We start from the raw sequence: 14,712 nt of genomic DNA, 5'->3' as shown, positions 1-14,712 counted from the left end.
TTTGCTAATAACGCAAATCAACAACAAAAGCTGAGTATATAGACTTATCTCAAGGGTTGAGTGAGATGCTTTGGGTGAAACACCTTTTGCGCGAATTGAAACTTTTGAGAAAGGGACCCTTGAGGGTGTGGCGTGACAATCAGTCGGCTATAAGCTATGCTAATAACGCAGTTCAACATGGTAGAACTAAAGATATGCAAATTGACCACTTCTTCGTTAAGGACAAACTTGATGCTGAGATTATCAGCCTCGCTCATATCAGCTTTGGACAACAAGCTGGAGATTGGTTGAAAAAGGAACTACAAACAAAAGATTGTAACTTGGCATGTAAGAAGATGAAAATAACAATATATCTACCACCCATCATGAGAGGGGGGGGGGGTTGTTGTTGAACCGATATGGGCCCAAGCCCATATAGATAGCTAACCTAGGAGAGGTGCATCGAGTGTACCCATGCCTGAAGCTTCCATAGGAGACAAAGCTGCGAGGTACGTCTCTCGCCCGACTCAACAATTCACATACCAATTTAGTTTTATTCTTTATTTTTCTATATGTCCTTTTATTCGAGTATTTAACAAAAGACTACCAATTTCTAACCAACCCTAGCAAGAAACTACCACTCTACAATATTAGAAGCAAAATACTATTTTTTCTAATCTATGGTAAAAAAACTACCAAGTGAGACAAGTCACAGATTTCGTCAAAATTAAACTGGATTATGACAGGATTGGTCCACACGTAAACGTTGACGTGGCACAGTAATCAACTCTGCTTGATTGAACGTTATGTTGACTATTATGACATATGAGACCTACATGTGGACATCAATCCCCTTCTTCATCCAAATATTATCACCGGGACATTTCATAAAACATACTGTGCTGCAGCGCGAGCTCGCCGTCGGCCTTGCTATCCTCCACGCTGCCGCCCGAGCTGGCCATGGCACGCGCCGTGCTCGAAGCTGGTGTCTGCACGAGTTTCCATGTCGGGTGAGTTAACCTCCGCACCGCTGGCCAAGCTGGCCATGGTAGGCGACACACTCGAAGTTGTCCTCCGCGTGAGCTTCCATGCCGGGCGAGCAAGCCCGCCGTGATGGCTGGCCTCGATGCCACTGGCCTATACCGTAGCCAGTTTTTTAATGGAGGGCGACCAGCCGGCTGAGAGGTCAATGGTGCAGCGATGGCGGCCTCGTACCAGCTCGAGAGCCTCTCTGACTTCGACGTCGTGTCCGCCAACAAGAATGGCAACATGGCCTGCTTGTTAATTAATCAATCAAGTCTTCAACGGCGAGGCGCCTAGCTCGATTGGAGGCGATTGGAAGTCACCGGAAATGTCCATGCATAATTTCATAGGAAGGAGATATAACTGACATGTGGGCCCCACATGTTAACAGTTAAAGTAACGGTGTTGACTTTTTCAGTCCGGACGGGCATAGCCTATCATAATCGGGTTTAATAGGACAATTATCACACATTGCAGTTTTCGGCCATAATAGAAAAAAAATCAGTAGGTTTTTTTCTATTTTTGTAGTGGTAGTTTCTTGCTAGGGTTGGTTGGAAAGTGGTATTTGTTTTGTTAAATACACATTTTTAATCCGTTAAATCCTTTATATATTTGTCAATCTAGTGTCAATAGGATATATTCTCGATGGTAGTGGACTAGTAATTTTGAAGCCCAATCTGGTGTCAAGTTTTTTCGTGATTTCACAAGGATTAAAGCTGAATGGGATTAATGAAGTATAGGTATATACAAAACTTGGTCATCTAAACAAAGATCGGAGCTTGTCAAAATTTTGTCTTCCAAATTGCTAAAGCTGAATTTGGATATTAGTGCCTCCAACAGAACAAAAAGTATCGTAATATCAATACTAGAAATTGGGTTACAAATTAACCATATTGATAATTTAAATTTCAAGTAATCAACACTCCAAATTCAAACAAAATACAGTGACTACAGGGGTGTTGATAATTTTTCGATAAAGGACAATTTTCATTGATTCATATTGAAGCATCGCGAGTGTTAATAATTAATAATTACCGGAAGGTGGTGGAGTCCCATAAACGAACTGACCCGTCCCATGAACCTGTAATGAGTATTGGAAGATCCCGATGGCAAAACGCAATGTTAACAACATCCATGTGCCCTTTCAGTGAATGAACACACCTCTGTGTCTCACAGTCCCAGATCTGACACAAGGAGCAAAACTCATGATTGAATAAATATTCTGTCAGTATGATAAAGGGCTAGTCTATTCTTTAGTGAAAATGCTATACCTTAGCAGTTTTGTCTTGTGAACCGGTGATCAAGTATAGCTTCTGACCCAGACTGAAGTAATCCAAACACATCACTGAATCTGAATGGCCAGACAATATGTGCTTACATTCACCCGAATGCAGATTCCAAAACTGCAATTTCAAGCAAATACATGTATCAGGAAAACTTGGAACATCCAAAATGATGTTTACTGCATGCATGCATAGGAAATCTAAACAAACCTTTACTGTATTGCCCTGGGCACTGGCAAACATATCAGTGTCCTTCGGGTTAAACGCAACTTGCTGCACAGTATCGCATTTATCAAGACAACTATTGGCATCAAATGTTTTTATCAATTGCCAGTCTTTTCCATAGTCCCATAGCAAAATTTTACCATCACAGGATGCTGATAGCACATAGGGCTTAGTTCCATGGATAGCCAAAGACTTGATAGATGTTGAGTGTTCATGTAGAACGTGGATTCTACTTTGTGAATCACAATTATACACGCAGAGTAGTCCACTAGTAAAACCAGCCAAAATCCATTGCTCACGGGCTATAAATTTAACCAAACTAACTGCAATGAGATAGATATCAAATGTTATATTGCTGAAATGTGAGATGGCAAAAATAAAAACATTAGGTCAATGTGGTGAAAGTCAGAAGCATGCCTTTTCCCCCCTTCAACTCAACCAATTCCACTTCCTGCGGGTAGATATGTGCACAGAAGTCAATTACTTCTCACATACGAGAATATTAAGCACGGTAACCGAGCAAAACTGAGATGGTTAGGAATGTTAAATAGCTGGAGTAGCCAAGTTCGACGAAGTGCTAGTCGAAATCAACATATTAGCAGTAGCATATGAGTAATGGTAATATCAGTTTAATAATTTATTGATTTGTGTACACCAGCAAAAATCTACACATATGGTTGACTAGTATGTATACACGTGCAATGCACGTCTTAGCAATATTGTTCCGATGATGATTCTTGTAAAAGAAAAAAAGAAGACGTATGGTACTTTGCAGTCAATTTCAGAGCAAAGAGAATATTCCATGTATGCATGCATAAATGAAAAGAAAATAAAAGAAAATTGGTAAGTGGTATGATATAATTCACCTACGTTGACACCCAGATATTTTCATAGGAAGAAAATATAGATGTATGTGATGGACCCCACAAATTATTTACTTTCTTTCTCCTACCGTATGCTTATCTTGTACACAAGCTCTCTGCCTGACGCCCTGGCGCATGCAACGTGGGGAGAAGATCCGAGGTGTGATGCGAACAGGTGATGGTTCCAGAAACAATAGATGCAGCTACAGGCTACTGTGCACTGCGAATCCTTTGAGTCTCAACCGTTCGATTTATGAGACCAACGGCTAGGATTGATGTTGTAGCAACAATTCAAAACTCGTACACTATAGAATAGAGATATAGATATATATATGCACAAGATTACCACGAAATCGCCATGCCAAGTGGTTTCCTTGCACTCTGAGGTCACCACGCACATGACTGCGCCGCTCATCAAGACCTAGAGTTAACAGTCCGGCAGTCCCCAACGTTCTGGTCTCATCAGCAAGATGTGTGAAGGCATTATTTATGTTCATATAATGAACAAGCCATCTGAAAACAGTACGAGGGAGAGATCCGTCCCAATGGTAACCAGTATGATTACCGGGCTAAATGTATCATCAATGCCATGCCTGGTTCCTAGGAGAAGCCCCAAATTACCCACTATGACCTTCAAGGGATCCCCAGGATTAAATAAGCTGCTCCTTAACCAGCTTATTCTAGAAGCCCAATCAAAAATCTAGATAGGAGACATCATATTCTCGAAGCCCAAAAAAGTCACCAAAGTAATTGGCCCTCAACTTATGCAAAAAGGGCCAGTCACCCAAAAAAGGCCATGCATGCTCATGGTCCATTTGGTGTGTCCAGTCCCTCCAGCCCATAACACCTCCAATTACTTGGCCGAGCAGGAAATTGCCTCCCCACATTGAGCTATATCTGGTACCATGAGGTAGTGAGTGTATACTTAGACGCATCACTTAGGAAATGACGAGCTTGGTTCTACTGCGATGAGAACAAGGTGACGTGGATGGTCGCCAGAGGTGGAGGGGAATGTTGGTTTGTGATACTGTACCCAGTCCCCCAATCATTTTTCTTATCAATTCCCAACCCTAGCCACCCATGCCTCCATCCCCTCTCAACACCACCGGCTGAAGCCCATGTGGCTGAAGGCGGTTCATGAGGTCACTATGGCTCGTTGTTCTCATCTCATCTCTAGATGGAACCTGTCACGGGTGCTACACTCCAAATCCCTCATCTTTGGTGCCTTCCCCCCTGTTGTTGCTCGTGTGGTGGTAGGTCACGTCCCCACCATTCTTATTTGACCCGCTTGGTCGTGGCTCGCGGTTGCTTTAGTTTGTACCGTCGAACGATTGCCCCCCCCCCCCCCCCCCCGCGCTATCCTCGCTGCCCCATCTAGTTGGTCATCCTGGGTCAGATGGCCAGATTTGGCAGTAGCTCTACCGGATTTGGCCGAGATGCCCCATGTCGGTTCGTATCCGACCAGGAGACTTTCATTGGTCATTGTTGGTTTGAGGTGATCAGGTCATGAGAGGCATAGGTCTCAATTGGCTTCATCTCGTGTTGTGTCTACTTCCCCTCATCATCGGACCCTAGTGGGTTTTGTCCCTAATGCCTGCATGCAACGTCCTACTACCCTCGAGTTGGTGCTCGTCCCCTCATGGTCATCCCCTCCATCTGGTTGCTCTGGCGGCATTGGACTGGTGTTCTTGGTGCTTGGCGATGTTGCATCTTGTCTCGCTCATGTGGTGGCATCTCCAGGCTGATGGTGGATCCTTGCCTTCGATGCTTGTGCTTCAGTTGCTATCGTTGTTGTCGTTATGGTAGTCGAGTTGATGTCGTGTTGGCCCTTGTGGTGCATGATTTTTGCTTCCTTACCTTGTGACATATTATGTTGGGACTCGTCTATGGATCGATCACATCAAATCACGATAAATACGCGCACACAAAAAACTGATAGCCAAAGGCCATTGTCGTGCCTTTCTTTTCTCCTTTTCTTTTCACGGTGTTACACCCTCCGTCGACCAATGCTGTTTATATATACACGGCCTTACTCAACCGACCCATGTAACCAATCCCTACACGGACTACTACTAGACGCAAACAATTACCTAGTTTACTAACTAATATAGTCCAAAGTGGACTAGTAATCACACGGAAACCTGGCCTCCACGTACCAAACCTGACACGCATCTAGCCAAGTTCATAGCAGTTTGAACCAGCTATAAACTTTGACACGATACTACTTCAAGATTAAAGTAACAATCTCTCCCTAATCTTAACATTGTCTTCCGCTCTTCTTCGGTCTTGGCTCGTTGAAGATTCCTCCCTTGTCGACTCATACATCTCGCACCACGACAAGTCGAATTGATAGGCTTCATTGATCGCAACAACTTCTTTCCAATTTTAACTTGGTGAATTTACTGATCACCTCAAATATGCATTGGACTACCTAATCATGGTAGTAACCTATGAAATACACCATCCGGTTGTCTACACCATCCACCTTAGCAAGATATATGCCGGCTCCTTGTGGATCACACCACCCCGTGCATTACATCATGCACTCCAACCTCATGTAGAGACATGGCCTCATTGAAGAGACTCACCTTTATTGGTTTACCGCCCCCACATAGTTGAACCTGATCCTTCCGTCGAGACATATAGACGACCTGGACGCTTCATCTTCAACGCCTCCTCACAGAGATGAGCACTTGGACATGTCGACTCTGACATGACGACGACAACCGACCGACCGTGCAAACCCGCATGACTCCTTGACTCCCTTGGACGACACGACCGAACGTGTTAACACACACGACTCCTTGACTCATATATTTTCTACAGACGATGATCTTGGGAACATACCGGCACCACACCCTGCACCACCGCTTCCGTCAACAATCTTCTTCCACTGCCTTCCCGACGACAAAATGTCATCTCCCTCCTTGCCACTCCACCGAACGATGATCACCTGAACCTCCTCGTCGTTGCACCACCTAGCGATAACATCGCCCGCCCCAAGGTGCTACTACATCGCCACCCTCGGCCAAGCGCATCTTCTGATACCAATTATTGAAACTCACCCACGGATCGACCACACAAAATCACTACGAACACGCACACACAAAAAATTGATGGCCACAGGCCCTTGACGTGCCTTTATTTTTCCTCCCTTTGTTTTCTCCTTTTCTCTTCATGGTGTTACAATCTCCGTCGACCAATTTTGTGTATATATACACGGCCTGACCCAACCGACCCATGAAACCAATCCCTACACGGACTACTACTAGACGCAAACAATTACCTAGTTTTACTAACTAATATAGTCCAAACCGGACTAGTAATCACACGGCAACCTGACACGCATCTAGCCAAGTCCATAGCAGTTTGAACCAGCTACAAACTTGACGCAATACTACTTCAAGATTAAACTAACATACTACTGTTCTAAACTAGGCTGGGTTTGCTTTGGCAGTCTCTAGGTCGTGGATCGCCAAGTTTTGGGTTAGTTATCCTTATGCTGTTTTAGTTTGTGTCGTGTCACTTGTATTGGGTCATGCCTTTCTTTGGCATTGTATAAACTTCTTTCTTAATCAAAGAAAACGAGGTTAGGCGGCTAAGTAGCCCGAGGACCTATGGTTAGACGATTATTTGGAAATTTTCTTTCCATTAAAGTACAAAAATCCGTCAAAATTTCCCGAGTACAACATGTGTTTATGTTCTTATATACTGAAAAAATTGTATTGCTCGTAAGAAATTCTGGAGTGAGTTCAGTCACTTGCCTTTGCATGGTAGTTCATTTGGAAAGACTTGCCTCCTTGGGTAATGACCATCCTGTATCGCAAGAGAAGGATTTTTCTTAATTAATGCAATCATAGTGCAAACAGAGAACTCAATTTCTGCACCAGCACGAGAAATTGATCCACTCACCATGGATCTATTGGATGCAGTTCTATTGTCGACACTGACTTTAGTTTGGATATGGTCTATTCGCAAACACCCATAGAGATTTGTCAGAAATATTTCAGAATTGGTTGCGCATAGGTTGATACAAATGAAAACCTGGCAAAGTCCCCTCAAAAAGAAAAAGAAAAAGGACAAAGGTTGGACTCACCTTGGAGGTTATAAAATCTATGGCCAGCTCGATGTGATGCACATTTCGGCCCGTCTTTGGTTTGAACATTTCATGTGCAACATCCTCAGTCGTCAAACTCTCCTCTACGATGGTGCTCTTCACAGTGACCACCTCAGGCTTCAAGCTTTTGTGTTTTTTTGAAGAAAAAAAGGTTACTAGAGGATCTAGCCTCGACTGTGGTGACAGAACTCCTTCGCTCGGTAATATGGTGCACTTCGCTGTACTATATATACTGAAAGCCACATGGTAATCAGTAACGTTGCATATCTTCAGTGTGCTTGACATGATTTGCGCAACAGGGAAGCGCAACTGGAGGGGGTCAACCTTGATCAGCTCACTGGGGACAGCTAATGAGCTTATCTAAAACAAATTAAGAAGTAAGCGCTCGATTGGTGGGAGTAGGATAGACATGCAATTGAAGAACTTGGGCTCAAGGTAACAAATACATCATTACTATTATCACTTTGATAGAAATACATCATTATTTAGTTCCAACATGTTTACGTCATCAATGACAAAAATGGAACTCGGACCATTATCACAACATTTATTAATACCAGCTTTCAAGGCACAAAATGTAACTCCGACCATTAAATCAAGGGCATACAAAACTGGTAGCAATAACCATTCAAACGCTCTGATCTTCCCGCTTTCCTTCCTCTCCTTGGTCTATTCTTTCCCTTTCTCCAGCACCATTTTCTTTTTCTCCCAGCCCCCTGTCCCCATTATCTCCTGGATCATGTGATCCATACTGTTGAATTGGATTCTACTTTGGCAAGAGCTGCATCATGGGGCACCCACAAACAGCTTCTTGCACAGCCACACCAGAGTGCGACCGGACAAGGTGCCGGTCAGGACCGGCGTGGCCCATCCCAGATGAGCACGGCAAGGGACAAGCAGGAGCTACAATGTCGGTGCGGTCATCTACAGCCTCATCTAACAGAGGGTATGATCGAGGCCGGCGACAACAGGAGCTACAACGTCGGAGCCCATGTTTATCTTTTTTCTTCTGTTGTACTACCACCAGTGAGTGGGCTCTTGAAGTACCACTGACATGCAATTAGCAATGGGCGCTGTCAGTGGAGGGGGTTTGCGAGCTGTCAGTAGAGGCTCACTTTGCTATAGTGCCTATTAAGTTTTAACTACCACATATCCGTAGATGCATTCAAGCATGACTTACTAGACATGAAACTAAGAAACATCTACTAAATAACACATTCTTCTGTTATATCAAAATTAACCGCCAAAGAAAAGTTGCTTTTGCTACATAGTACATGTCGATCCTATACTTGCGTGCCAGCTATAAATATAGTTAATCTAAATAATATTGTATTCCTTCTAGTTCCCTAAGAGTATCTAGAGGTGTATGGAGATGTGCTTAGCTTTACACAGGTTCGGTTTTTTTTTTCATAGATAGATATCATGGATGCTTACCTGTTTAGCACGACAGCATCATTAGACACCTCTGCTTAAGAGGTGCTGAAGTACCATGCAAAGATAATTGCATTCTAGTAGATCAAATATTTTTTTGTAGAGGAGGAAAAAACCTGGCATGTGCATCAATTGATGCACACAACCATATATTAAGCCAAAGCACTGGCTTACAGAAACACAAAGAAAAAGAAATCATGGCCAGTTGAACAGGCCTCTTGATAGTCTTTTCCAACATAGTTGATTAATGATGTCGGTATACTCTTTCACTTCAAGCATCCATCCATGAACATCTAGTGCTGTGGAGGTTCTAAAAGCAGTTGTTTTTTACATTGGCCTAGTCAAAATTTTACTACAAGTCTCTTTTTAAATATATATATCAGATACACAAACTGACAAACACGATAAGTATATATTTTCTAGGAGATTAAAATATCAAAATTACACTTAGCAGACAATACATGCACAAAACAACAACTTTTGGAGAATTGTGGGGAGTAGTTTGTAAAAACACTTGGAGAATTGGGGGAGTATAGTTTGTAAAAAAGATTAAGTCTGTCTGGCCAATTTGCCCCACTTATGTGGTCATACTGTTCTCCTCAAATCAATATAACTGACATTTTATAGAAAAATAAATGTAATACACTCTATTTAGTTATTAGGGAACTCACCTCTTCAATCATTTGACCTGTGTCTTCCTTGGAACCCATGACAGCGGCGGTGTTCTCTGCACTGCGATCCTTCTTGCCCTTCAGGCCTATTTCCAACCGTGCTAATCCTTTGGTGCTCTGCACACCACCATATTTCCTGTCCTCCAGGTCTATATCTACCAGTACTAATCCTTTTTCATTTCCGATCGCGATCCTACAATAAATTAACATGTTGCTCATTACATTGGGCTTTATACTAGAGATAACTGATGCAGAGGCTTGATGTAGAACTCACATTTTCTAAAAATAAGATTTTTGGCATTGAAAGAAACAGGGCCAAAGAAAAAACTAACAATTGTACTCCCTCCGTCCGGAAATACTTGTTCTAGAAGTAGATGTATCTAGGCTTATTTTACTTATAGATACATCCATTTTGTACATTTCTATGACAAGTATTTCCGGAGGAAGGGAGTGTGGATAGATTTACCCTTTTTGTACAAAAAAAGCAGTTTATGTGATTTTCTAAATAAAATATAGGGACTAAAATAGATTTTTTCGTAGAACTCAATTTGTTGAAATCAAAGTGGTACAATGCAGACCATGCTATTATCATAAACAACCTATGTTGTTACACAAAGGTCATAGATATAACGATATGTGTAATAATTGAATGACTATTCATTCGAACAATAAGTCTAATAAGATTAGAACTGCATCGGCATCAAAAGATTGCAAGCCTACGAAGGGCCATGACAAGCGGCATTCAGAAGAGCAAACCCCAGAATTAAACATACTCAAAGTGAAAACTACACTACTATATTTGCAGCCTAGTTCATTTTCATTTGCACTTACAAGGTTTTTTTTCGGAAGGGAGGCAAAGATTTGCCTCAACTATCAATTTTTTTTAAGAAAAGGAGGTTAAGACCCTCGGCCTCTGCATCAATCGCTCAATACAGCCATCTTTATTACTTATTCAACAAAGGTCTGACAAGAACATACATCAAGCCACCCGAAGTCCCCACTCACACCTACAAAACGTGACAATGTGAAGTGCTCTCACTCTGCATATCTAAAAACGGTGTCTTCGCCGATCTATCCACATAACGTATCGGAACTAACAACCGGTGCAGCAAACCTAAAGCGTACACCACATGCACACGTTTTAGAAGTCGTCATCATCATCGAACCGCTGACCCATCTTCAGGAGAGAAATCCGCATCATCCATGCCAGTCCGGCCATCCGTCGACGCCACCATGGCGCCCAACGGCGCCACCTCCCTGCGCTCATCCATCCAGACGCGAAGACTCTATAAGACCTGTCGTGCGTAGCACCTGCCGAACATGCATGACAAAGCGTAGCACCTGTCGGCCAGGCATGACCTGACATCACCAGCGAAGCTCCGTGCAAGACGAAGACGCTCCACCGTCTGCCTCTGTCTTCCAGCGCTGCTCCACAAACAATCCTCCCTAGAGAGGAACGACACCACAATGCCGCCATCGTCCGATCTGGAAAACTAGATCCTAGGGTTTCCCCTCGAGCATCACGAGTGGATCGACCTCCCTGCACTCATCCATCCAGACGCGAAGACTCTGTAAGTTCTCTCGTGTGTAGCACCTGCCGAACAGGCATGACAATGCGTAGCACCTGTCGTCTAGGCATGACCTGACATCACCACCGAAGCTCCGTGCACGACGAAGATGCTCCACCTCCTGCCTCTGTCTTCCAACGCTGCTCCACAAACGATGCTCCCTAGAGAGGAACGACACCGCAATGCCGTCATCGTCCGATCTGGAAAACCAGATCGTATGGTTTCCCCTGGAGCAACACGAGTGGATCGACAGTAATTACAGGACGAAGCCTTCATCAAGGTAACGACGTAGAACGCCGCCGTCCACCGTCGGCTCCGTTTTCACCGGCAACTATGTCTCCCCGACTCGCAGCCGGGACTAGATGATAGATCTGAAGATCCGATCACCCAGCCTCAGGACGACCACCTCCGACGTAGGAGATGACCACCACCGCCATAATCCTCGTGATGCGATGCAGACCCGGAGTGCCTCCGCGAGTCGTCGCCGAGATGCAGCAGATTGAGGACGAGATGCAGCCGCCCTCCTGGACCTGAAGGTCGTAGATCGAGCCCGGGACGTATCCCGGCCGCCGCTGCCGTCTTCTCCTACCGACCCCGCCGGCTACAGCAGAGTCCCCCCGACACGCCCCGGCCGCCGCTGCCCGCCATCCTCGTCATAAGGGGTCCAGGTCTGGCCGCCGCTGCCCACCATCCTGGTCATAAGGGGTCCAGGTCTGGCCGCCGCTGCCCGCCATCCTCGTCATAAGGGGTCCAGGTCTGGCCGCCGCCGCCTTAGATCCCGGGACGCAAGAGGAAGTTCGCCGCCGCCGCGCCACAGGGCCGGCGGCGGCAGAGGAGTGAAATGCGCGGGGGTTGAGGGGAGTTGTGTGGAGACAGCCCGGTGCCTCAACTATCAAACAAGAAATAATAGACTTACACAAAAGCGCCACAATTATGTATAGTACACAAAACTACCACAACTGGGGCTTGGGTAACGGATTGGTATCACGTTGTTTGTGTTTTCAAATCAGTACCGCTTTTCAAGCATGGCATTACTTATCGCATTAACAGCCGCTTGACCACTGTCTAACATAAATAATAATTTGCGAGGCCGGTTACTCGCCAATGACATGGCACTGGCACATGAGGCACATGCCGCTCGTGTTGACTAGGACAAAATCGGCTTGGTGCATCGGCTTCGCTTATAACCTATTCAACACCAGAGCTAGCGCAGCCAAGGAGTCGTTCCTAGCGGCGGTGGAGGATGGCACGACGAGCAGTCAGAGCGTGGGTTGCGGCGGCGGTGGAATGGGTCCCGTCATCATGTCCTCGTCGAGGAGCACAGCGGTGAGCGGGGCACACACGCGAGCTCCCCCAACATCTCACCCGAGAGGCGGTTGCCGATGAGGTAGAGCAGCTTGACGTTAGCCTGGCCATAAGTATGGCAGGCAGGTTTCAGAGTAATCTAGGAGTGAATCATTCGACTTGATTATTCAGCTTGACGTTGCGGAGTGCAATGGGAAGGCCAGCGGGGACATGCCGACGAGCACATTCGACTTGAGGATATGCAGGTGCCTTGAGCGAGGTTGAGGCCCCCGAGAACGAGCATGGTGACATGTCCGACAATGTTGCACAGGTGCAGAGCTTAGGCACTGTGGAGAGGTGCCACGACAGGCAATTGAATGTGTCATGGGCTGCCTTGAGAGCGAGAATCTTATCTGCATCGCTGTCGTCTCTGATGTTAAAATAAATTCTAGGTATGGGGTCGATCCACCTAGGAACAAGACAATAACACGATGACGACATCAAGATTTGTTAACGAGGTTCGGCGAACTCGCCTATTTTCCGAAGCAATGATTACGGGTGTTCCTTTCCGAGATACTGCAACACTAGCCAACCGGGCGCCGGCAGAAGCCGTCGGCTCCCCCTTGCGAGCCTGTCGCTATCTAGTCGTCATGGGTTACAACGTGGGGTGCCTCCTCATATATAAGAGGCCAAGTGTACAACGTGTCCGAATATGACACTACATGTATCCTACCCAAACTACAACACCAAGTCCATATGTAATCCAACTCGTACATCAATATTTGACACAACTCTAACAAACTCCACCTTGACGAATATTTTCATCACTTTGAATTTGTCCATGCATCAAACTTCCATGTATTCCGGACTTGTGTTGTCTTCTTCGTAGCTTACCGAGAGCTACCCGACGAGTCTGCTCCAGACCCACCGCCTCCGTGGGAACCTGCTGCTACTCCTGCAACTCCAGTCTTCATGACTCCACCTGCAATAGTGCTTCCTTGCAACTTGTAAAGATGTGAAGCCGTCCTCGCTTCAATCATCACGGTCACCTTATCTTCCATGATTTTTATGGTCTTCTTATCCCGATCACAACGGAATACGATACCATCATCATGAAGAACTCCAAGCGAAATTAGATTCCTCCTTAGCCCCGGCACATGCCTGACTCCCCGAAGCATCCACTCAACTCCGTCAAACATCTTGATTTTGATGTCACCTACTCCAGCCATACGATAACCAGTGTCATCGCCCATATAGGCTAAACCAAAATCACCAGTCTGGTACGAAGAGAATCACTCCTTGTTGGTTGTCGCATGAAAAGAGCATGATAAATCCAACATCCACGCTTCACTTTTGGTTGACCGCCTGTCTGATATTACGAGGGCATCACTATTGTTGTCTGAATCATCACCATGAATTGCCATATTAGCACTTGACCCACCTTTGAGCTCTGGACAGTCCTTTTTAGTATGTCCCCTCTGCTTACACTTGTGACACTGTATTTTCTTTTTATTGTTCTTCCCTGCCTCATATCCCTTCCGCCACTCTTCATCCTTGACTAGCAAACCTTCACCATGAGTGACTTCCACGGCATTCTTCTTTCTCATATGATAAGATAGCAAGGCTGCAGTAATATCCTCATTCTTAACGGTCTCCTTACCGTGCGTCAGGGTAGTGATCAAATGGTCATAGGATGATGGCAACGAATAAAGAAGCAGAATTGCCCTATCCTCGCCATCAATCGTTACACCCAAGCGTGCTAGATCCGTCACGACTTGATTAAAGGCGTTCATATACTTCACAAGATCCGACCCCTCCTGCATCTTCATCCCATACAACTTTTGTTTCAGATACACCTTGGTCGTCGCAGTCTTGGAGATAAATTGACTCTCCAGCCTCTCCCAGATCTTTTTCGACGAATTCTCATCCATCACATGATAAATAACCTGGTCCGACAGACACAACCGTATAGTTCCGGTTGTCCTCAACTGTAACTCCTCCTAGTCCTCAGCCTCCATCTTGGCTGGCTTGGCTTCCTGCAACAATGCCTTCAAATATCCCTGTTGTGCCAACAAATCTTTCACCCTTGTGTGTCATAACCCAAAGCTTCCAGTCCCGTCGAACTTCTCCACCTTAAACCTGGTACCCACTGACGCCATGATTCTCTGTACGGCTGACTGTGTGAAAAAATAATCCGATCTTCCTACACGTGTTCAAGTACGCAAGATTTACTAGTAGCAAATTCCTAAAAAAAAATCCTCCCTGTAT

At 45.1% G+C, this 14,712-nt stretch overlaps 1 protein-coding gene across 1 annotated transcript; it reads right to left on the bottom strand.

The window, feature by feature from the left end:
- Positions 1-2,033: 2,033 nt before the first annotated feature.
- LOC123407979 (coatomer subunit beta'-2-like) lies at positions 2,034-11,851 on the bottom strand. Its single transcript, XM_045101222.1, has 5 exons — positions 11,766-11,851; positions 9,593-9,785; positions 2,496-2,891; positions 2,274-2,405; positions 2,034-2,186 (listed from the first exon to the last, which is right to left on the bottom strand). The coding sequence occupies exons 1-5, from the start codon at positions 11,849-11,851 to the stop codon at positions 2,034-2,036; spliced, it is 960 nt and encodes a 319-aa protein (XP_044957157.1).
- Positions 11,852-14,712: the final 2,861 nt, after the last annotated feature.

The sequence above is a fragment of the Hordeum vulgare genome, chromosome 7H, assembly GCF_904849725.1.
Source record: "Hordeum vulgare subsp. vulgare chromosome 7H, MorexV3_pseudomolecules_assembly, whole genome shotgun sequence".
Classification (NCBI taxonomy): Eukaryota; Viridiplantae; Streptophyta; class Magnoliopsida; order Poales; family Poaceae; genus Hordeum; species Hordeum vulgare.
The sequence above is the reverse complement of the archived record's forward strand: the minus strand, read 5'-3'. Positions and strand labels throughout refer to the sequence as shown.